Consider the following 24,033-nt stretch of genomic DNA (forward strand, 5'->3'; position numbering starts at 1 on the left):
ATGTTACTCGGCCCAGAACCGCTCTTTGACACTAACGCAGTCCTAGACTTCCTGAAAGGTGTTGTGTTACATGTAATTAGCCCTATACGTTCATAGCATCTCCTCTCACCAGAGGATGCCGCTGTGAAAGCTATTTCGTATAGCACATGCCTCTCGGCCCTTGCGTTTCAAGGGCTCTCGTGAGGCAGTAGTGCTCTTAGAAAATTTTAGCATCTCGCATATTTTATATAATGCATCATTATTCTTTAATGCATTTTAGTGATCATAGTACCATGTCATAAATCATTGCCATAATTTTATTACGTGTAATTTTTATGCAATTTACACAAACTCTTTTAGGCCCCTTTACAGCCACGTCACATTAAATTCACAGAGCCCATCAGACCACGACATATTCATTACCACTAGCATGGCGCTCTTTGGCCATACCTGGCCCTTGCGCCATTAAACCTCAAACATCATCATCATCAGCAAATGTGGCATTACATTGTCCCATTCACTGTCTTGATTAATGCTGTCATTTGTTGGATGATAACTCAGACTAATGTGTTTTGCTCGTTGCACATGCAAGAGATTTTAGAAACCAGGCTAAATTAGTGGCAATAGGTGCAATCCTTTACATGCTTTGCCATCTTGAAGACTGCATTCGCATGATTATGCAGCTGAATCACGAGTCAGCCATTTTTGGAAGGTATATGTGTCAGATTTGTTTCTGGCATAACCTGTCATTTACTGAAATAACATGAATGTGTAAGTAATCCTCATCCACTCTCCACTGTGTGTGTGGGTGTCTGTGAAGGTCTCAGTACTTTCAAATCTCTTATTGTATATCTAAATAGCATAGATAATTAATCACCTAACTTAATTCCGGGAAACCAGAGGGTTCTGTATGGATGTATTTGGTTGCTGAAAGCATTAAAAACATCCACTTTCCTGTTTCATACTTTCTGCACCAGGAAAAGCAGGTGTAGCCTTCGTGCCACGATTTCCGCTCAGTCGTGAATTATGATGGATTGTGTATAAATTGGTCAAATTTACACAAATTCATTACAAGGCACTCGACACTCTACTGCAAGAAAGACAAAGTGGTAGGATGGTGCTTTGTGCATCTTATGATGAGTAATCAAAATTGGGGAGTAATTAATTATATATTTATTGCTTTGTCAGCAATGCTTTGTTCTTGCATATAAAAATTCAATCACAAACTTCAGACATATGCAAAAATTTATTATTCACTGCATGCATTACTAGCGAAGAAAAATTCTTTATACATTGGTGCCAGAACACATCACATCACATGTCCCGTGAAACATGGTAGTAGCTTCAGCAAAGGGCTCATTTGTAGCAGTACAGAGCACATTGTAAGTGAAATCAAGACAGTGGACATGCTGGGGGTTCAATTCACCCGACGCTCAATGTCTGTCGGTTTTTCTTGACCACCGCTCAACAGAACTGGCAAAAACAAGTTGCGTCCACAAATGTGGACATCGGGTACCTGAAGTGGATATGGTGTGCTGCCTTTATTTTTATTTAAATATTTCTTAAAGGGCTGTGTACTTGTACCCTGTATCACATGTATATCTGATGTCCCGGGTACAAAAACATGTAGTTGGGGGTAGGTTCTAAAAATCCAAAAAGTCTGTATATCATGGTATAGAGTAGAGGCTATGCTCATGCAATATTCTTTGACACATTGTTGCTCTTGCCATGCATCTGTTTTCTGTGCCCAATGCCTTTTGACCCCTGTCCACAGGGGAGGAGCCAACAGCTGGCGGCAGCTGGGTGAGCAATGGTCACCGGGTGGAAGGAAAGTTACTGCTGGTGCAGCAGCTGAGTGCCATCCTGCTTAAGCGCTACTACTGCACCCGACGCAACTGGAAGGGCCTCTTCTCACAGATCTTGCTGCCGGCCTTTTTTGTCAGCATTGCCATGTCAGTGGCCCTAACAGCACCTCATGTTGAGGACCCTCCACCCTTGACATTGTCACCGTCCCGGTATTACAACTACACTCAACCCCGAGGCAATGTGGTTCCTTATGCATTTCGAGAAGAGCCCCGACCCAAGTGAGTGACCTCAAGTTGCCAGTGCTACTTACCTAAGTTTTTGTTTTTCGACTGAGAGGACAGTGTTGGAATTTGCATCTATGTTGTGGTGTTTTGTGCATAGGAAGAGAAATGTTCTCTGCATTAAAGAGATGCACATGGAAGACAGTGAGGCTGCCCTGGAATACGGTTGAATGCCTTTACAATGAATGCCTTTATTGTGACGTGCTCTGTGTAACGGGGGGAAATACATAGCCCCGACCAGTTTACAATATTTCACATGCTTGGTGAGCCTTACAGTGAAGCCTTTTACAGGGAATTTGCCTTTTTAACCCAAATAATCTATGCAGCACGAGTCACATATTAGTTTTTGCAGCAAACATACATGAAAACATGTGAATTCTCTTTGTAGCAGTCCAGTATTTTCAATGCGGATACTTTATGCAGCAGTGTTTGTGGTTGTCAGGTGGTATGCTACTGCACACTTGAAAACGCTATACACTGTGCTTTTATTTTGGCAGACCCCTTTTTAAAACTAACTTTGCATGGGCAGCACACTAGTGATAATCTGAGACCCTCTATCGATTGTTCCATCACACTTGATTTTTGCTTATATGCATGCATCAGGATTCTCAAAAGGGAATATCTCTGCATGGGTGAACTGTGCATGGTTTGATAAGCTCACCAGTTTCAGTTCTGGTCTACTCCCATGTTCTTTGGCACTGGTTGGTATTGTTCATTGCTTCAATGCTTCATATTTAGATACAGTGGTTAGATTTTTTTTGGTGTTCTGGCACATTTGGCCTGATGCAATCGACAATCAGTGTAGGTTTCTACAGGGCTTCAAAACATTAGCAGTTCACATGACAACTCTAAACCATGTTTATACTTTTTGTGCGCAAACAAACAGGGACGAAGAATAGGGGCAACACAAGGACGAGCGCTTTTTGTGCGCTGTTTGTTTGCGCACAAAAAGTATAAATATGAATATGTTCCAACTAGGCCGACTCGCAGTTATGCTTCTAAACCATGAATGATGTTCACAGTAGCAGAACAAGGAAGACTGTGTTCAAAAATTCTCCCTGTACTTTCTTTTTCCAGTAAAAATATTCTGAACCTGCTTTAAATAAAGATTGATTTGTTGCAATAATGTTTGCTGGCGAGCTGGTTGGGGATGCATTCTTTGTAGCAGTGTTACAGCACATACACACGCAGGAAAGAACGAAAAAAAAAGGGACAGGACAGAGTGCTGACCATGACTAGCGAAGGCCAAAAGCCTCCGAACAAGGCTTCTGCATCAAGAGGCGACACTCTTTCTAGGATACAGAGTGCTACTGTTCTGGCCTTGTAGTTTGTGCTGGTGATGACAGGAACCAAGCGATGTGGATCAGACAGAAAGATTTACCGACAGCCTTTAGAACTAGATATGAAATTCAATAATACATCACCAACTAGTCCACTAGCAAACATTATTGAAGTTTATATCTATTCATATCAAGAAGTGTGATTGAAATGTCGTTTCTCCTGCATAGGTGGAACCTAGATGCTGATGCACAGCACTTAGCATCTACCCTTCGACTTCCATCTGGTGTTGGTGCCACTTGTGTCTTACTGTGGCCTCTTAATGGAAGCAGCAGCATCCTGGTGCCTTCGTCTAATGGGAACTACTCAGAGCGCTCCCTTGACTGGGATATGTTGGATGCCTTTGAGCCTGAGTGCCGCAGTGTGTTTGTGCCTGGGCTTCCCTTGGACAACTTTGTGCCGCCCCTTCCCACAGTTGAAAGCCCCACTGGAGATTCTGTGGATGTGACCACATCACCAGGAAATGTCTTTCACCTCGTCAACATTTGTGAGCATACTTTTGTTTTCTAATCTACATTTTGTGTATTTGGCATTCCTTCCTGAAGTTCTCACATAAAATGTGAGTCCAACAGTAGGTTCATAATATGCAACTAGCATACTCGGACAGGAGAAACTATTGCTCTTTTAGGCAGCACCTGTGAGTTGGAGTGCCAAGTACTCATGTATTTAGGGCAAAATTTAGCTTGATGCCATCTCATATTTCCATGTTTAAATACATGTGAAATGCTTTTGTTAGACAACTGCTGAACCATTCTAAATGAAACGTACTTGTTACATTTAAGAGAGAAAGTTAAATGCTAACATTTTTGGGACCAAATTATGATTTACGACCTCAAATTTTTTGCAATAACTGCTGAAAAATTCGTAAATGCAAAATATATGGAAGCACAATAAGTAGAACCTCATTGATAGGTTCCCGTTACGTACATTTTCCCAGCGCCAACGTTCGCACTCGAGAACACAAAAACTGACCCAATAAAGTTATGCTCATTTTTTACTCGGCACCAACGTTCAGTACGTCGCCAAACTGCGATCATATACGTTTTCTTGGTGCTAGATCCTATGTAAACAAGAAAATTCGTGAGGCGCAAGCGATCGAGAACAGTAGCTAACCGCCGCGGCAGCTTCACTGCAATACTCGCCTGCCCGTCTCACGTGAAAACGGCAGCACATACTCAGTTTATCATTTCGGTACCAGCAAATCTTCTCCGGGGTAGTCGCACGCGTGGCATTTACAGCTATCGCCGCCAAACCTATTGCGAAAAGCATCTTCACCTATCTGTTTTACAGCGTGTGGTGCGTAGTGCCATTGGTAGCGGAATGCACGCTTTTAGTATGTGATAATGCAAACGCGCCGCCTTTCCCTGCTGCAGGCGGCACAATGTTTGCATCACGTTTCGCTTCGGCGGCATCTGGTGTCGCAGGCCAGCTCAATTTCGTTGAGGTTTCTGGTCGCCCTCGTAAAACACCACGCAATAGGAAAACAGCAAAACGCATCCCGGTCCTTCGGAGCACCACCAGCTCGACGAGCGTAGGCATTGCGTGCCGCAACGATCCGCGTGCGCCTCGAACTATGTAGATGTCAACAATAGTTGAGTCTGTCAAATTTTTTTTTAGTTACTTCGGATCGTACATTTTCCCAGTTAGTATGTTTTTCTCGCGTTTGTTTCTAAAACATACGAACGAGGTTCTATTGTTTTTGCAACTCGCAACGCTGTACCAAAGACAGATATCCGAATTCAATATGTATGTTTTAAACCACATAAAGCACGAAAATATGATTTATTAGTTCACAGCTTAAAAGAAATTATGACATTGTATGTGTGATTTTGGCAAGAAGTCTTACAAGTTAGTCATATATGAGCAGTGTATAATGTACATAAATTTTTTTCAACTTTGATATATGCCAAAAGCTGCAATTTACAATCTTTTTTCTGCAATTTTTTTTTATGAGCTGCAGAGTTCTTCATGCTTCATTTCATGAAATTTTTCCCATTTTTTTCTGGTACTTTTGTAAAAAAAAAATTGTTGGCACATGCATGACATATTTTTTTACTTTTCTTTCTTTTTTTTTTTTTGGTTAAGTGAAGTGCCTGGATATTGAAATCCGCGAAAAAATACCGGCAAGCCTCAAAGCATCCTAGATGATTTACTATAATAGCATTTCACACCAGTTTCATTTTCGTTTCCTAGGAGGTATACATCACATAACGTAACGTCATGACTGGAAGGCGACCAGTCACATAGGAGCAGGACATCTTGGTGTTTTGGCACTCACTCCTGCTCACTCAGTGGTCCATTATGCTGCTACATTGGGCTGTGCAATGAATTGCAATAGCAGACAACTAAATACAGCAGCATTACTCTAGCTGCCTAAAATTGTTTTGTATTGTATGGATACCTAGGTTTAATTAAAGTACCATAAGTGATACATCTTTTTCTGAGTATACTCTATATTCCTATGTAAGGGTCATACCCCTAAATTTGGGTCACAATATCTAAAAAAATAATTGAGAGAATTACCTATGCATGGACCACACAGCCTTTTCCTAAGTGCATACCTTGTTATCCACAGTTGCACGGCCTATGCTGTGCTATCTCCAGGCAGTGTCAGTGCAGTACATAGCGGCATATGGTGTGGTGAATTGGGCTTCTTTTTGGTCTGGCTGTTGCTTCTGCAGTTGCTAGTCTGCTAGAGCTAAATGCATTGACTAACCTTCAGTATTGTTACAAGATTCATCTACCGGCATCCCGCAGCTTCTTTTGTTGCAGATTCCCCTGTGCACATCCATTTATGCAATGTTCACCACTTACCATAGGCAGTGTCTGCTGCTGTGTGCCACCCTGAGCATGTGTGCATTGTGCAGAGATAAATTCTGTGCTTCATGATTACTTTTGATACTTCTGTGCAGTCAGCTTTCATTGCTAATAGCTATTGCTGAAAGCTGGGCTAGTTAGCTAGTCATTGTGATACATAGTTACAGCACTAAGGAAGATGAAAACATAAACACAAAATTTACCAATTGTCTTTTGTCTTCTGTAACCACGTTTCGTAATGTCAGCAGCCAGCTAGTGCAGCTTTCAGCAACCAGCACTTGTCATGTGCAGTTTGTGTTTACGCATTCATCTTCCTTAGCACTGTAACTGTGTTTCATAAAGCTTTCATTGCTCTCATGCCATCTGAAACATACATGGATGCTACTGACTGTCATTTCGTGTGAAAACCTTAGGCATGTCAGTATGTCCAAATATGTGTCCAGTGATGATGCCAGCTTTGAACAGTGTGCATTTGGTGAACTAGACTCCTGCTTCACAGTTACATGCCAGCAGTGACGAATGAGGTAGTAATCGAAGCCAAAAAAAATTGTTCACTGTGCCTTTCAATAATGCTGTGCACATTTCAGTAATGCTGTGCACATTTCAGTAATGCTGTGCAAGTAACTATAGGAACACCACATTCTTTAACATTTATATTAATTAGGATCATATGAATTTTCATTACATACCACAAATGAGGATGTGTAAACATAAGCTTAGCATGCTATTATGGCAAAGTGGAAACCTGGCTTGAGTAACCTCTCAGACAAGTGTGACCGGCTGAGTTGCCCATGTTGTACTGATCAAAGGTCCTTTTCTGCTTAAAGGGTCATTAAAGACAAATATTAAGTCCAGCTAAAGTGATAGATTAGTGCTCAGGAACATTTAAGGCGTAACTATTATCGTGTCCAGAGCTTTAGTAATGGAGAAATTGAGGTAAATGCAGGACATAATTAGAGACTGCCCCAGGACATTCAAGTACCAGCTCGATTACGAAGACACTCCTCAGTATAATTATGTCACTAGTACTCAACTGCTCGTAATAAAAAGATAATTGTATTGCATTATAATACGAAATAAAAAGCTACTTGTCCACTTCTATTTGATTTTAACGATATGGGTGGTCGAAAGGTTTCGTTTTCTCCACTCTGCGCCGGCTGCGCTTTCACATTTTGGTAGCTTTGTTTATTGTGTAGTGCTGCCCTGGTTTTGCTGGTTCGCGAGACTCAGACAAACTGCAAGTAGCAGAGAATGCCATGTTCATTCCCGAATGGTCCACGCCACCTGACCAAGAGCAGCTGCAGTGGCAAATCCAACGCTCTGTGTTGGCGTGGTTTCTCCATGGCCGGGCATTTGTGTTTCGCTCAAAAAAAAACATGCTGCTGTCTGACGGGCAATTTTCTACTCAGCGACGGCAGTAAAGGGTGGCATATGCAACGTCACCACTCCCCACTCGGGGCCGGTCAATTTGAATTGTGCTAGAGGTATGTGGGCCCTTCAGAGGCAATTTTCTTGTAAACTAAGTCTTTTCTTGGCACTAAACAAGTTCTGCGAGGTTTTTGGAATGGTATTTTAACAGTCCACATCAACTTCGTATTTACCTTTAGTGTCCTTTTAAAGCAGGCAATGCAGCTTGGACTTACTGTGAACAAAATTTCAAAGTGTAGCGGAGACTCTTGGGGGCATAAGTAGTAGCACATCTTATGTTTCAGAAAGTGCAGCTTAGGCGAAATTGTTCCCAGCACTGATTGCTAGGCTAACACCGTTTGGAGCAGCCACACCACCACCACTAACATCAATGAGTACTCACTGTCTGAATGGCTTACTAAGCCCAGACAAGCATATAAAAAATCTTTTGATGAACCAAAAGCAGGCTAGACATGCTAGTGCAAGCTTGTGCAAATAGGTTGACAATTAGCTTTAATTGAAATTGCCTACTCATTGCTCATTGTGTGCCTCTTGTTCTGCTCATGCCTGGGCATTTGCTGCCATTGTAAAGCCCTTGTCAGCAGCCGAGTGTTCGTATATGTGAATTTCTTGGCTCCCTTTTATGACTTGCCAGGGGAAAGTTAAAGGCACTCAAACCCCAGTCAAGCAAACAACAGTCCACATAGTGTGCACACAGTATTCTATTCGCTTGGCAATAATACAGGCAATAGAAGAGCAGGTGCACAACATGCTGACTTCTCCAGAAAGCAGCAGCTCCCATATGACTGGAAATGGCTTCTTGGAGAGAATATAGAAGCCATATGGATGACATATTGTGCAACAAAGTTGATTAAGTTATGAACTACTATGATATATAAACTTAACAAATACTGAATAATGTTTTCAATGTAGAACTTGTGGACAATGTGGTTCCTGCAGGCCACTTGATGAAATATGTAGGTAGAGGGCTGAAAAACAGTTAGAGGGGTGAACTGCCTTGTTGAAACTTGAAACTTGCTTCGGGCATTGCTTTGAAATAAATGTACCAAGAGACCTGAGCATTGTAGAACTTTGTAAGTATGGTGAAGCAGAAAGCAAATGGGAAAATGAATGTAAGAATGAAATTATGCTCTCAGGCTTTAGTCCACAGCTGATGTTTAATGTTTTACATCAGTTGAAAATACAGATGTTAGCTCAGGCGGACCATAACCATTGTTTAATCCACATGTATGAATTTATTCCTAAGCACATATAATGTACCCCGCAGGGGCGTCTGCGCAAGCAGGCGTTTGGTGTGTTGCGACACCACGGACCCGAGCACACGAGGGTTGGACCCTCCCGCGTGTAGCCGTGCGCGGCTTAGCCGTGTCTGGGGAAAGGGGGATCCTGGGGGTTGAGCCGATGCCGGGTGTTTGGACCTTTAAGGCCCCCCGGCGGAGGCAACACACCCCTTTGGCCTCTGCTTCACAAAGACGGCACCCCCGGACTGACCCACCCGGGGGAAATCGGCAGTCGCCTTTTCCTGTCCTCCTCTCCAATCTTCGTCTTTCTCTCTTGCCTTTTTCATCTTTCCTGTCTTCTCATCACTTCTCCTCACTTCCTAGTTTCCCGGCGGCAAGGGTTAACCTTGTGTAGCTAGCCAGCCTTGGTTATGCTGTATTTGGTTATAGCGGCGATGTACGGCTGGCGTTGGCAGGGTTTCTCTACCAGGAACTTCTGTCACGTCCCCCTGTTGGGCTCCATGGTGGGTGGTCGGCATCGCGGCCGAAAACGCAACATTACTTATGGAACATGCTTTTCCTAAACTACCTGATCGCCCTCAGAAACGAGGGCGCACCGAAGAAGTTTTTCAGTTTTTCGGACGACAAGTCCACAATTTTCCTCGTTTTCATGTCATCCACGCAGAAAAACCAGCTAAACAAGTGCGAACAATCTCCCCGTTCCTTGTATCTAAGTCTCTCACCGAAGTTTTTGGGCCAGGATATAAGGTGTCGAGGATGGCTAGCGGTGACCTCCTCTTGGAGCTCCGCGACCAGAAGCAATTTGAGAAACTGCCTCAGCTAGTATCATTTGGGGAGACCCAAGTAGTAGTAACCCCGCACCGCACGATGAATACCTCTCGCGGCGTTGTCTCGAACGATGATTTGCTGGAGCTCACTGAGGCTGAGCTCTTGGAGGGCTTCAGTGAACAAAATGTTATAAATGTCAAAAGAATCAAGATGAGGCGAGATGGTAAAGAACTTGCGACCAAACATCTAATACTCACCTTCAATTCAAGTGTCTTGCCCGAGTCAATCGAGGCCGGGTACATCAAGCTCCGTGTAAGACCATACGTGCCAAATCCCCTCCGATGTTTCAAGTGCCAGCGTTTTGGCCACAGTTCGCAGAGCTGCCGAGGCCGCCAAACTTGTGCGAAATGCAGCGCGCACGAACACTCCTCTGAAGCTTGTGAGAATGCTTTCCACTGTGTAAATTGTGATGGCGAGCATGCCGCATACTCGCGGTCATGCCCGTCTTGGAAGAAAGAAAAAGAAATAGTAACAATCAAAGTAAAAGAAAACATATCATTCAAAGAGGCACGCAGGCGGGTTGCATACCTTCCTAAGGCCAGCTTTGCCGAAGTGGCGCGTCAGGGGGCAGCGTCACAACGGCCTCCGGCGGCTGTCCGACCCACAAGCCGTGAGTCGGCAGTTACGCCATCTGCCCCCGCGGCGGTTGCAGCTAGCGCTGCTCCGTCTACCCAGCAGACGGGGCCACCGACCCCAAAGGTGGGCGCAGCCGAGGCTGCCTCACCCTCCGCCGCCCCTTCTAGCGCTGGCAACAGCCGGCGCACCCAAATTCCTCAGGGTGCCCCATCGACCTCCGGGCTGGTGGGCGCAGGGGTCTTGCCCTCCAAGGCGGCACCCTCCCTGACATCTCGCTCGCAAGAGCACGTGTCCGGCGCCTCACTAGAGGCAATGGACACTACACCAACCCTCAAGGCGCACCAAGCGCCTAAGGAGCGACGAGGCTCCCTCGAACGCTCCAGAAAAAGCAAAACCCCGGTTACAGGGCCTCGAAAGAGCTCTGTAATCTAAGGCATCACTTCCGTTTCCATAAACACAGCACCAATTTACTTTAAAAATGAATACACAAATAATTCAGTGGAATGTCCGAGGTCTTAGAAACCTTGATGATTTGCAAGAACTCATCCACAAACATAATCCAAAAGTGCTGTGTTTACAGGAAACACACTTAAAATCCAAACACACAAACTTTCTCCGTACGTATGTTACGTTTCGCAAAGATCGCGATGATGCCGTCTCATCATCGGGCGGTGTGGCAATTCTCACTCATAAAAGTATAGCATGTCAACCTTTACAGCTACGAACGCCCCTTGAGGCAGTGGCGGTGCGAGCTTTTCTGCTAAACAAACTCATCACTATTTGCTCGCTTTATATACCCCCACATCACAAATTAACTAAACATGAATTTCAATCCTTTATAGATGAATTGCCAGAACCTTATCTGGTTCTTGGCGACTTCAATGCACACAACTACCTGTGGGGCGACCCTCGTACAGATGCGCGAGGACGTCTTGTTGAACAGTTCCTTTTCTCTTCTGGTGCTTGTCTACTGAATAAGAAGGAAGCGACATACTATTCTCTTGCAAACAGAACATTTTCTTCAATAGATCTTAGCCTAGTCTCCCCGTCACTACTGTCTGAACTTGAATGGGAAGTTAACGACAATCCTTACGGGAGCGACCACTTCTCTATACTACTAAGAACATACAAAGAAAACGAATGTGTACCACAGGCTCCTAGGTGGAAAATCGATACAGCTGACTGGGAGAAATTCCGAACCTTAACTAGCATATCATGGGATGACATGTCCTCATTAGAAATAGATGCTGCTGTGGATTACTTTACAGCTTTCGTTATAGATGCCGCATCTAAATGCATACGTGAAGTTAGTGGCTCGGCATGCAAACGGCATGTCCCGTGGTGGAACGATGAATGTAGAGTCGCACGTAGGAATCAAAACAAAGCGTGGGGGTTGCTACGCGCTTCTCCCACTGCAGAGAACCTTGTTAACTTTAAGAAAGTTAAGTCTGAAGGCAGGAGAACCCGCCGACAGGCCAGAAGAGATAGTTGGCAAAAGTTTTTATCCAACATCAACTCGTTTACAGATGAGGCGAAAGTCTGGAACCGCGTAAATAGAATTAGAGGGAGACAAACATATTCACTCCCTCTGGTAAACACACAGGGTGATACGCTGCAACATCAGGCAGACTCACTTGGGGAGCACTTTGAGAGTGTGTCAAGCTCAAAACATTATTCGGAATCCTTTCTGAAATATAAGCAAATAGAAGAATGTAAGCCACTCAAAAGAAAATGTCTACAGAATGAATTGTACAACTGCCCTTTCAGTATTGCCGAGTTGAGAGCTGCCTTGAGCTCATGCAAGAGCTCTGCACCGGGAGATGACAGAATCATGTATGAAATGATCAAAAACCTACACAATAACACCCAAGTTACATTACTCACACTTTTCAACACCATTTGGGCTGCAGGATGTCTCCCAACTGCATGGAAAGAAGCCATTGTGGTTCCTGTTTTGAAACAAGGCAAAGATCCTTCCTTAGTGGCAAGTTACCGCCCGATCGCCCTCACGAGTTGCCTTTGTAAGATATTTGAAAAAATGATTAATCGGCGACTCATCCATTTCCTTGAAATGAGCAAAATGCTTGACCCCTATCAGTGTGGCTTCCGAGAAGGGCGCTCCACAACTGACCATCTTGTACGTATTGAAGGACATATTCGTGACGCGTTTGTACACAAACAGTTTTTCTTATCGATATTCCTTGATATGGAGAAGGCGTACGATACAGCATGGCGCTACGGAATCTTACGAGATTTGTCAGAAATGGGCATTCACGGCAACATGCTAAACATAATAAAAAGCTATTTGTCCAGTCGTACTTTCCGCGTAAAAGTCGGTAACGTACTTTCGCGTCCTTTTACGCAAGAAACGGGTGTACCGCAAGGAGGCGTGCTCAGCTGCACACTCTTCATCGTGAAGATGAACACTCTTCGCGCTTCATTACCACCGGCAATCTTTTATTCTGTCTACGTGGACGACATACAAATAGCTTTCAAATCCTGTAACCTCGCAGTGTGCGAGAGACAGGTACAGCATGGCCTGAACAAAGTGTCGATGTGGGCAGACAAGAATGGATTTAAGATCAATCCTAACAAAAGTTCTTGCGTTCTTTTTACAAGAAAGAGAGGAATGATCCCAGATCCTAGCTTAGAACTGGGTGGACAACAAATACCCGTAAACAAAGAGCACAAATTTCTAGGTGTTACACTTGACTACAGACTCACTTTCGTTTCCCACATAAAACATCTTAAAGAAAGATCTCTAAAAACGATGAACATAATGAAACTCCTATCCCAGACTAGATGGGGTAGTGACAGGAATTGTTTATTGAAACTCTATAAAAGCCTCATTCGATCACGATTAGACTATGGCGCCGTGGTCTATCATTCTGCCGCCCCGAGTGCGTTAAAGATGCTAGACCCTGTCCACCATCTAGGTATCCGCTTAGCCACGGGCGCTTTTAGGACAAGTCCCGTTGAAAGTTTATACGCAGAATCGAACGAGTGGTCACTTCATCTCCAGAGAACATACATCAGCCACACATATTTTCTGAAAGTGCACTCTAATCCTCAACATCCGTGTTATAATACCGTTAATGACATGACATATGCTACACTCTTTCATAATCGTCCCTCCATAAGACAGCCTTTCTCGCTGCGTGTTAAGGAGCTTAGTCATGAAATGCATGTTCCACTCCTCGAGCTTCGCCTAATGCCTCCAGCTAAGCTGCTACCTCCTTGGGAGTGGCAGTTGATACAATGCGATACATCTTTCATGCAAGTCACAAAACACGCTTCAGAGATTGAAATACAAATGCATTTCCGGGAACTCCAATACAAACACTCCTGCGCGGAGTTCTACACAGACGCATCGAAGTCACGCGAGGGGGTGTCCTATGCAGCCGTCGGCCCATCCTTCTCGGAATCCGATGTACTGCATCCGGAAACAAGCATCTTTACGGCTGAGGCCTACGCACTGCTGTCGGCTGTAAAGTATATAAAGAAATCAAAACTCGAGAAATCAGTTATATATACGGACTCCCTAAGTGCTGTGAAGGCCCTAATGTCATTTTCTAAGCACAAAAACCCAGTCATCAACGAACTCTATTCCGTCCTGTGTAAAACGTATATATGTAACCAGCATGTCATCATATGCTGGGTGCCCGGTCATAGGGGCATCGAAGGCAATGTTCTGGCGGACCAGATGGCCACATCAATTGCATCGTATTCTGTAAATCCTACCGCAGCAGTCCCTGTCACAGATCTGAGGCCCTACTTGCGCAGAAAACTGCGGAACTACTGGCAACGCTCGTGGGACATGGAAACAAATAATAAACTGCATGTAATAAAGCCACAATTAGCTTTCTGGCCTCCTGTAACAAAATCCCGCCGGACCGATGTCCTATTCTGCCGTTTAAGAATAGGACACACTTTTGGCACACATAACTTCTTACTCACGGGAAACGAGCCTCCAACCTGTGGTAGATGCGGGGAGAGGCTCACCGTCCTCCACGTCCTACTGGAGTGTCGGGAAGCCGAACCCGAAAGAAAAAAACATTTTCTCTTAGCATACAGGCACCACATCCCCTTTCATCCTGTTATGTTACTTGGTCCAGAACCACTCTTTGACACCAACGCCATCTTAGCTTTTTTGAAAGATGTTGTGTTGCATGTTATTAGCCCCACATGCTCGTAGCGCTTCCTCTCTTCAGAGGATGCCGCTACGATAATTATTTTGAATAGCACATGCCTCTAGGCCCTTGTGGTTCAAGGGCTCTGGCGAGGCAGTAGTGCTGTAAGCAATTTAACGTCTCGAATATTTTAAACAATGCATCATTCTTTTACGATGGATTTTAATCTTCACAGTCTTCGTCATTAGTCATTGCCATAATTTTATAGCACGTAGATTTTACGCACTTTACAGCGACTATTTTTAGGCCACTTTACAGCCAAGTCACATCTTCCATACTACATCGTTAACACCACCATTTGTCATGGCGCTCTTTGGCCAAATCTGGCCCTTGCGCCACAAAACACCACACATCATCATCATCATCACATATAATGTAGGCACTTTTTTTAGTATCCATAAGGGTTATCTATAAAGTTTATCACCGGCTTAAGAGATAGTTTATAGTGTCCCTGGTGTCTAGTGTCCCTCCCACACGCACTCAGTGCTTACTCTCTCCTCTTTTCCTCTTTCTATTCCCTTTTTCCCCACCCCCATTGTAGGGTAGCAAACCGGGTGCTCTTCTGGTTGATCTCCCTGCCTTTCCTGTCCTTGCTTTCTCTCTCTCTCTTATCATAATCATTCTTGTTGAGGCTGTCAGTTTTGAAAAAGTGACACATAGTGCTTCAAGTGCATGTACCAACAATCTGGTAGGATTGGCATGATTATGTTTGTTATACAGTGCATATGGACGATGGACAAGAAATATATACAAGACATGTTCTGACTTTTAGCTTGTGGGAATTGTGGCATGATCCATGGCCTTCATGTGGGTGCTTGCCTATCCTTCTGCCCCTGCTCCTCTTCCCTTTCCAAATGTGGTAGAATGGGAGGGAGATGGCCAAGCTCTGCTCCACCTTGGAAGCTCTGTGGCCTGTTTCATTGAACCACTGTTGATGTGAATCGATCCCTCACTCTTCCAGTCGCACTCAGTGCGACTGCAAGGGAGCGAGCTCAGAGTGGAAGATACATGTTTACCTCTCGTCCAACTGCCCCTTGAACTTGAGCCCGTCTGTGGTAGCTTCCACCTATGGCAGGTGCACATGCAAACTCAATGCTCTGAACAATCAACCAAAGAGTGGTGCCTAGTGATTGTGCATGCTTCTACTATGCCAGGCTGCATTCGTTGGAGATGAATGCTGAGAGAGGTTGCCCTGCATTCTCATGACTTGGCCTTCGGCCATCGCAAGAATATGTAGCATAGCCACAGGAAGCATTCCTCCTTTCACGGCACATTGCGGAAAGATTTCATCCAGCAGCAATGTTCTAATGGCACCTATTCTGCGTATTTACCCTTGGCTCAGGGGCCCTTGCTTCCCGAGCCATCCAGAAATGGGTGTTTGTACAGTGTCAGATGTCACTGGAGGTTGAGCTGAAATAAACTTCAACCATGTATCTTGCGTCATAATGCTCAGGGCATTCTGCAGGACAAGTACTCGCTCGCTCTGGCCCATCAGTTTATGCGAGGCAATAGCTGATGCAGCTCTCTGGTTCACTAAGCTCAAACCTGCAGTGGTCGATACTCTTTAGAATAGTGTTGTGAACTGAAGGTTTTGTTTTGTGCACGGAAATACACACACACAAAAAAAGGAGAGAAAGTACTCCTTGCATGTCATCAGTGTTTGTGATGCACTATAGCAAGAAAAAAACAAATTATGAAGACAAACATGAAAAAGAAAGAAAAAAATTGCAGGACCAACTGTGCAGGGCAGGTGAATGTGACACCAAAACATAATAATAACCAGATGATTATTGGTAGTGTGGCTTTAAGGGGTTTAGTGACCAAACTGTAGTAGCCCGAAAGGGTAGTGGGAGTAGGCGGGTAATAGGATACAGGTCAAATGGGGCCAAGGTAAATTTTGTGGGAGAGGAAAAAGGTGTGAATAGGAGAAGAAAGACAGCCGGTGCTTCAGTCACTGACAGAGATTGGTGTCGGGAAAATGTTGAAAGTGAATGAAATGCCAAGAAAAAAAGGTTCAGCACATGTTTACGTATTGTATGCATCACAACAGAGCATGGACGTAGTTCATTGTTAGCCATTCTTGTTAGTCCCTTTGTCAATTCCTGGAAACCTAAGCTCTTTATTTGTCAATGTAAGAGAAGATGTAAAGACACATTTAATGCCAACGCTCTGACTCTGGGCAGCTTCACTAATTTATCTTGCATTTCTTTCCCCTTCATTCACACTTGGTCATTGCTGAGCTCTAGTACAGAGCCAAGTCTCTATAGGAAGTGTCAAGTGCCTTGATAGCATCCTGTTTACATTGTACTAGTGTTCCTTTGACCTTGCATCTCTCTGTTTGGTCAGTGTATCCTTTACTGCATGTTACTGCTGGTCAGCACAATTGAATATACGATGCTGTGTGTGTGCAGCACAAGTTGTCATTGGTGTTGCTTTGCATACCTGTGAACTGCATGGTCAGAGATTGCAAGCATGCAGAGCCTGGATAGTTTCTCAAGTTCGTGTGCCAGAAAAAGAGGCCTCAACATATTCTAGCTCCTGAGTTGCAGTTCCCCATTTTGTGGCATAATAAAATTGTGGGTGGTCATTATCTGCGCAATATGAAGAGTGTGGTAGTATTTATGGTTGAAAAATTATATCCTTCAATTATGGCAGCCTATATACATCAGAAAACTGATGTTGTACTTTTCTTTTGCAGCAAAGCAAGTTAAAGAAGGAAAAGAACGTTTCTACCCATACTGCCATTGTTCAGCAGATAAGACTGGTTATGTCTGTGAACCATATGGTTTCCAAGATCCACCCATGTTCAGGGCTTTGACTGGCGATATCCTGCTTGACATAAGCAGCCAGAATGAGCATGAGTACTATTTGTACACGACTGATATGTACAGACTTCGAAGGTAAGTAGATGAACATTTATGCTGGTAACTATGGCAAGAGATTCATTTTTTATGGTGATTTGCATTGGGCCAGTCATGTCACCTTGTCATTGTTAAAAATACCTGAATCTATGGCATTATTTGATACATAACAGCACTTTTTTTTATTATGCTTTCATAGAAACAGTGGTCATCGAACATGTTTTTGGTAGTACTAGGTAATTCAACTTTGATAATGACCTTTTACCATTTCAGCTAATGAAAATTTTATCGCTTTATGTTGTGTTTTTTAATATGCATACAATGGGGGGGGGGACCTTTTAGTTGCCCTGTGTTTATCTAAGTAGGAGCCTTGAAATAAAAGACTGGGCATTTCACTATAAAAGAACCCTTTGATTTTTACAGTGGTTATTATGTGTTGTTGGTGAATGTGATCAATGTGCCTGTCTGCTGTACTGTTGCAAGTTCACAAATCTTGACTGTTTTGCTTGTTGAAAAGGCAGAATTCAAGAGGATGACCTAAAATATGTATATAATGGTATGTTTCAAGAAACACAGTATCTACTAACTGGAAACAAACTTTGTCACTTCTAGAACTTCAAAGTCCTTTTAAACTCCTCTTATTTTGTATTTTTCTACTAAATTTCAAGTATGGAAAAACATATTTTCATACTACCAGAGATTTACTGAACTTTAAAAGTTGTTTTGGGCCAAAATTTATTCAGGAGTGCAACTGTGGTCTCGGGGCTTTTAAATTTTTAAAAATTTAAAATTTTTAAAACGGCAGTATCATTTGTAACATTGTTTTTGCTATGAAAATAAAATATCTTAGAATAGCTTCATAGTTGTGTGCACAGGGCCTTTCTTGGTTAGTTAAGGCATATACATTCTAAGCCATCTTTTTATTTATAAACAATAACTTTACAAGCAAGAGTATTGACCTATCGTTTGTACCAGCCATAACTTTTCCAACATTAATCCTGAGTAATGAAATTTAATCCAGGGGCTTAGTAATAGCGGTACTATAACTACATCCTTTAAGTTAAGCCTGGTTAGTTCTTTAAAGTATATTTTTTTTTTTACTTGGGGCTTAGCTCTCTGGTAAGTTGAACAGTTGAGTGACCTTTTTTCGTCTTCTATATATTCAGCACACTTCAGTTTAGCTAAATTTTTCCTTCATATAAAAAGAGTGTACTATGTTTAGAGCAAAGCTCTTTTTTTAATTGTTTCAGGTATGGAGCATTTTCCTTTGGTCTGTCACGTGACTATGTGCCTTCGACATTTGGAGAAGATGCACCACCACTTTTTAGAAAAATTGCTGTCAGAGATGTTGCCAAGGTAGTGTTTTATCAAAGTGCAATGTTGGGCTAAATGGTGCAAAGCTGCTGATGTTTGTGGCAAAAAAAGGTTAGCAGAGGAAAGAAGAAATGGACAGAAAGAGCACAAACTGGCTGTTTCTTTCCTCCCCTAGCCTTTTGCTCCACAAACATCAACAGTAGTGCTATATATTTCTTTACTTTTGCAAATTATTGTCTAAGTTGAAGACTATAAGTGCTTTCTTTTCTTTCAAATTAAATTTTATCAGTCTTATTTGGGCTACAACATTAACTCCTTCATTACTGCACCTATAGAAATAAATCAATTTGGTAGTTTTTTAATGCTGTTAAGCATTTCTGTCGCAATTCTTCTACTAGCAACGTGAGGGACTGTCTGAAATGGTGTCTGAACTTTCACTGTTTGTCAGATTTGACAAGTTTTGGTGGATTGGGGGCTGTAAAAATAAAGCTTCAACTAGTGGTATTGTCCAAGCTAGCCTCCGGTGCTACTAGCACTTTCTCAATAAAATGATGCAAAATTTGCGCTTTGGTCGACTCAGAAAAAGAAATTTTAAATGACTGCAGCAGTGGAGGCACAGACGCTTGCTTCTCTTGGGTCCTTGCTTCTTTTTGGTCCGATGTCTAGGCTGTTTCAGCAATGTCTCAAACAACGGAAGATGTTCATGATTGCATGTTATTTTAATAATTGTGTTCAGCTACTATCAAGTGCAACTTTATTTTTGCCACTGTGGGTTGCTCTAATCCATCAGCATTTTGACAATGTATGTACAAATTATTACTTGCAATCCTTTCTGGGTTTTCACTCACGTAAGAGTACACAGTTGATTTCGAACCGACCTGTGACTGAAGCTTGGCTAGCACTCTGATGTCATACATATTCAACAATGTCTGTACAAGTGTCCTTATTCACTACTGTACAATATTGTGCAACACTCCACATTAATGTACAGCCCCATACAGGAACTGAACAAAGCTTGTGGAGGCTCTAACGCCTGTTGAACACATGCTAGACCACCTTTCTTGCACAGAAAAGCTGATGGAACGCAATAATAAAGTATGAGGAGGTATCTGCATGCTGTCTGACCTGACAACCATTGCTTCATGAGCCCCAAAAATGGAAGTGAAAAACGAACCAGGTGCCTGCTGCAATGAGTAAAAACAAATGTTCCTGTACAATAGGAACTTACCCATTTTCACATTTGATAAGGTACTGCTTTCCCTCCTAGCATGGGCATCACTATGGCCAGTATCAATGGCAACAAATCTTCATAATACTTTTTTTGTGACTTGACTTACAAAAATTGGCAAATAAGAACCAGGTGCATATTTTGTATATTTGAGATTTTTGTTCCTCTTGATACTTATACTAAAAATAGCAAATTCTTACTTTCATTCATGTTCCTTGAGGTGCTTCTTTGAAGTTTCACAAGAATGCTAAAAAAGTTCATGCAGAAACTACTCTGGGAGTTGTCGAAGTATGCGTTCGCATTGTGCCACTTGCTCATCTCCGCACAGTCCGATGTCATTATCAATGTTATGAAACTTGATCCAACCAGTATAAACCCTTGTCAACCCTTATCAGTTGTTATCAAACTTATCAGACTAGATCTGACGCTAATGAACGCTAATCAGTTGTTATCAACCTTATCGGAGAGGATCCAAGTCTTATCAACCCTTATTGGTTGGTATCAACCTTATCGCAATAGATGCCATCCTTGTCAACCCATATCTGCCCTTATCAACCTTATCGGACTTGATCCGACCCTCATCAAACCATATCGATGCTTATTAACCTTATCAGAATTGCTTCGACCTTTATAAGCCCTTATCGCTCTTAAGCACCTTATCCATCCACGTCGAAGCATTATCAGCCGTTATGATACCCATATAAACCCTCATCACTCCTCATCACCCTTATCAACTCATTGACTGCTTCTCTGTGTTTGGCATTAAATTTTCACAAAATCAAAGTTTTCCTGATGTCTACAATGCTCCAAGTTGGCTCTACATGAGTTCCTAGAGATGCCTTTTATTCTATCATCACCAAATCTTTTAACAAAGTCTTCATAGAAACTGTTCTTCTTTGACATTTGTTTTGTACCGCCACTACAACACAGTCATATGGTTCAGACATAATCGCCTTCTGCAAGCATGGGTGTTTAGCCTAGTGGGAAGTCACTCAGCTTCTGAGTGTGGGGTTGTAGGTTTGAAACTCACCGCCGCCAACTTTTTTACCTTTCAAACTGATTTTGTTTTATACATTCATTTGTTTATAGCGATTCGTCTTACGTGACTGATGGATGGACGGGTTTCCTTGTTGGGTAGGCATGGAAATGCTTGCGCTTTTAAAATTGTCTGAGCCTATGTTACTGCTACACATCCATCTAAAACGCAAGGGATCAGACTATAACTTTATGTATTCCAGTACACGTTACAACTGTGTCTTGGAATAAAATGTTAAAACATAAAAGTACTGAAAATGAGCACATTTCTAGCCGTAACGAAAGAGTTAAAGTACTGCAACAAAAAACAAACGCAAGCTTAGAGCCATTCTCTACAAGCTGGTTTTTTGTAATCCATGAAAAACTTTGGCAGATGCTTATTTTATAAAGAGAGTTTATAAAAATTTTAATTGTGGAAGTTTTTCGTAAGCTTGTTGGTTTTTTACACATTTATATGTTGTACAGATTTGCTTCCTAGCAGCCTTCACTTCATTCAGATGGGGGTGGGAGGCAAAAACACCAGTGTAGTGTACTTCGGATGCACAGTAAAGAATCTCAGCATTTCTCATGGCCCCCTGTGTTGCTTTGTGACATTAAACCCTGTCAGTCAATCATATGCTGTACATTTTACATACATTTTTATGCATTTGATTTTGACGCAGTTTTGAGCTAATTGAATGTTAAGTACATATTTATTTTTATTAGTCGAAAAGGGAACAGTGTTTACTATGTGATATACGATTTTACTGCAGTTAGATAGTTTGTAATGGTCAGCATCCACAAGCACCTCCTGATACGAGCGTGCAGGCATTTTTGAAGCCACATTCTGTCAGTTTAATTCATGCAGAAGGTGCAGGGTATTTGAAAACAGCATTGAAACAAACAGTGTTCAAAGTTACTGCACTTGTATGTAGTTTTGTAATTGTAAACTTATACGTAATTGTCGTGTTCTCGAATAACCATAAGCTTTCTCTAGAACCGAGCCCATATTTCTCTTCTTCAGCATCTCGTACGCCCAGTTTGTATCATACAGGAAGTCAGTAACGAAGTGAACTTGCCATGCTTACTTAGTGGCTATGGTGTTGGGCTGCTAAGCTTGAGGTCATGGGATCGAATCCCAGCCATGGTGGCCGCATTCCGATGGGAGCAAAATGTGAAAACACCCGTGTACTTAGCTTTAGGTGCATGTTAAATAAGCCCAGGTGGTCCAAATTATTTCGGAGTCCCCCACTACGGTGTGCCTCATAATCAGATTGTGGTTTTGGCACTTAAAACCCCATTTATTAATCATTTTTTAAAATAACAAAGTGCATGAATCTGGGAATTCAGTGAAGGAGAAGTAGCCATCTGAAATGGCTCAGTCTGATATGCATTTAAGTTATTTTTGTGCAATTTTTGAGGTTTACATTTGTTCATGAGTTCATGATCAAGTTGATTCTTATCTGTGCCAAACCTGCGTGTTCTTCCTAAGCCCCTAGCACCTATCCATACCTCTTACCACTTTGCATTTCATGTGGTACTTGAGGAGTGGTAGGAAGCGAAGGGGGGTTGAAGTGCTTTTGTTTTCAAAGAGATGGATATACAGTCGAACCCACTGGTAATGATACCGGTGTTTACAATATATCAGATATAACATTGAACAACTGATGCACCATCAATTTTTGTATGTGTTCTAAATAAACCGTTTACTGCAAAGCTCCGAAGCCATGCTACTGGTTATAACAATTCAATCTGGCTATCGGGTGGGGGTGCCGAACGCAAAATGCCCAAAAGAAAAAAAAGAAAAAAAATGCGAGCCACTTTGCCAGACATGCCTTTGTGCTGTGGGGGGTTGTGAGGGGGAAAAGAAAAAGAAAGAAGATAACGTTAAAAATTGGGGTGGGGGGAGGACACAAGCCACTTTGCTACACCTGCCTTTGTGCTGTGCACCCCACGCAGCAAAGGCGAGTGCGGCAAAGTGGCCCGTGCATTTCTTTTTCCTTGGATTTCACTTTCTTTTTTTTTTTTCTGTGCAGATACCCAGTAGCCAAGTTTAATTGTTATATCCAATAATTTGGCATGGGAACATTGTAGTAAGCAGTTTCATTTACCATAGAACACACACAAAAGTTCACAGTGTAGCAGCTGCTCATTATTACATCCCAGTATTATTAAAACCAGTAACGCTATAAATAGGTTAGACTGTACTCCTTTCATCATTTAATGTCCCTTAAAGGGTATTATTTCAGGGTATTACTTGGGGGGGGAAGGGGGGGAATACATCAATAAACACTATGGTCATTATTAAACTATGGTTAACTTATTTATGCAATGCTAAACAAAACTTAGTATGCACGCTAGAAGACAATGTGTGAGAAAAAACAAAACAAAATATAAGGTACAAACCTGCTGTAGAACTGGCAGCATAACCAGCAGTATAACAGAGCAGTAAAAAAGGTAGACGTTAGAGTAACAATGCAGTAGTGGTAGGTTAAGGGTTTAAAAAACATGACAATAGGTGCCTAAATTTATCTGAATCTCTTTCATTTACTATATCATCGGGTAGCGCGTTCCACAGTTCATAGTTCCACAGTTGTGTCTAATTAAAATGTTTGAATGCTTATACCCTCTGCTTATTTTGTGCAACCCAGTTATAACAATTATCAGTTATAAGAATGGGATTTTCTTGACACTTGAATATTATTATAAGTGGGTTCAGCTGTAGCAGAAAGCCAGCTTCAAGTTGGGACTGACATAGGCCTGTTGCCCACATCTGTGTGTGCCCACGTCCCAACACTATTAAATAGAAGTCTAGAGAGTGCACAAAGTTTGTTGCGTAAAAGCTTGAAGGTGTATTTTAATCATTTAAGAATTTGTTTTATGGTTCTCTCGTATCAGGTATGGTACAACAATAAAGGATACCATGCAATGCCCACTTATGTTAATAGCATCAATAATGCCATTCTGAGGGCTAATCTTCCACTTGAAAATGGACACCCATCTACTTACGGTAAGTGTAAGCAGATCCATCATGAAACATTGTATTCTTTAATTATAAATTGTCAAAAAAAATTTATTTTTGTTAGTTAGGTCTTTCTGTCTATTAGTGTAACTTTGTCATTGTGAACTAGA

The 24,033-nt window shown here is 42.4% G+C and overlaps 1 protein-coding gene across 1 annotated transcript in view; it reads left to right on the forward strand.

The window, feature by feature from the left end:
* LOC142585987 (ATP-binding cassette sub-family A member 2-like) overlaps positions 1 to 24,033 on the forward strand; it is a 275,223-nt gene that overhangs the window by 164,512 nt on the left and 86,678 nt on the right. Inside the window, exons 30-34 of the mRNA XM_075697164.1 lie at positions 1,754 to 2,063; positions 3,575 to 3,891; positions 17,183 to 17,384; positions 18,596 to 18,701; positions 23,800 to 23,911. Of these exons, the coding sequence (XP_075553279.1) occupies positions 1,754 to 2,063; positions 3,575 to 3,891; positions 17,183 to 17,384; positions 18,596 to 18,701; positions 23,800 to 23,911 (1,047 nt within the window). The remainder of the gene's footprint in view (positions 1 to 1,753; positions 2,064 to 3,574; positions 3,892 to 17,182; positions 17,385 to 18,595; positions 18,702 to 23,799; positions 23,912 to 24,033) is intronic.

Source organism: Dermacentor variabilis, chromosome 1 (genome assembly GCF_050947875.1).
Source record: "Dermacentor variabilis isolate Ectoservices chromosome 1, ASM5094787v1, whole genome shotgun sequence".
Classification (NCBI taxonomy): domain Eukaryota; kingdom Metazoa; phylum Arthropoda; class Arachnida; order Ixodida; family Ixodidae; genus Dermacentor; species Dermacentor variabilis.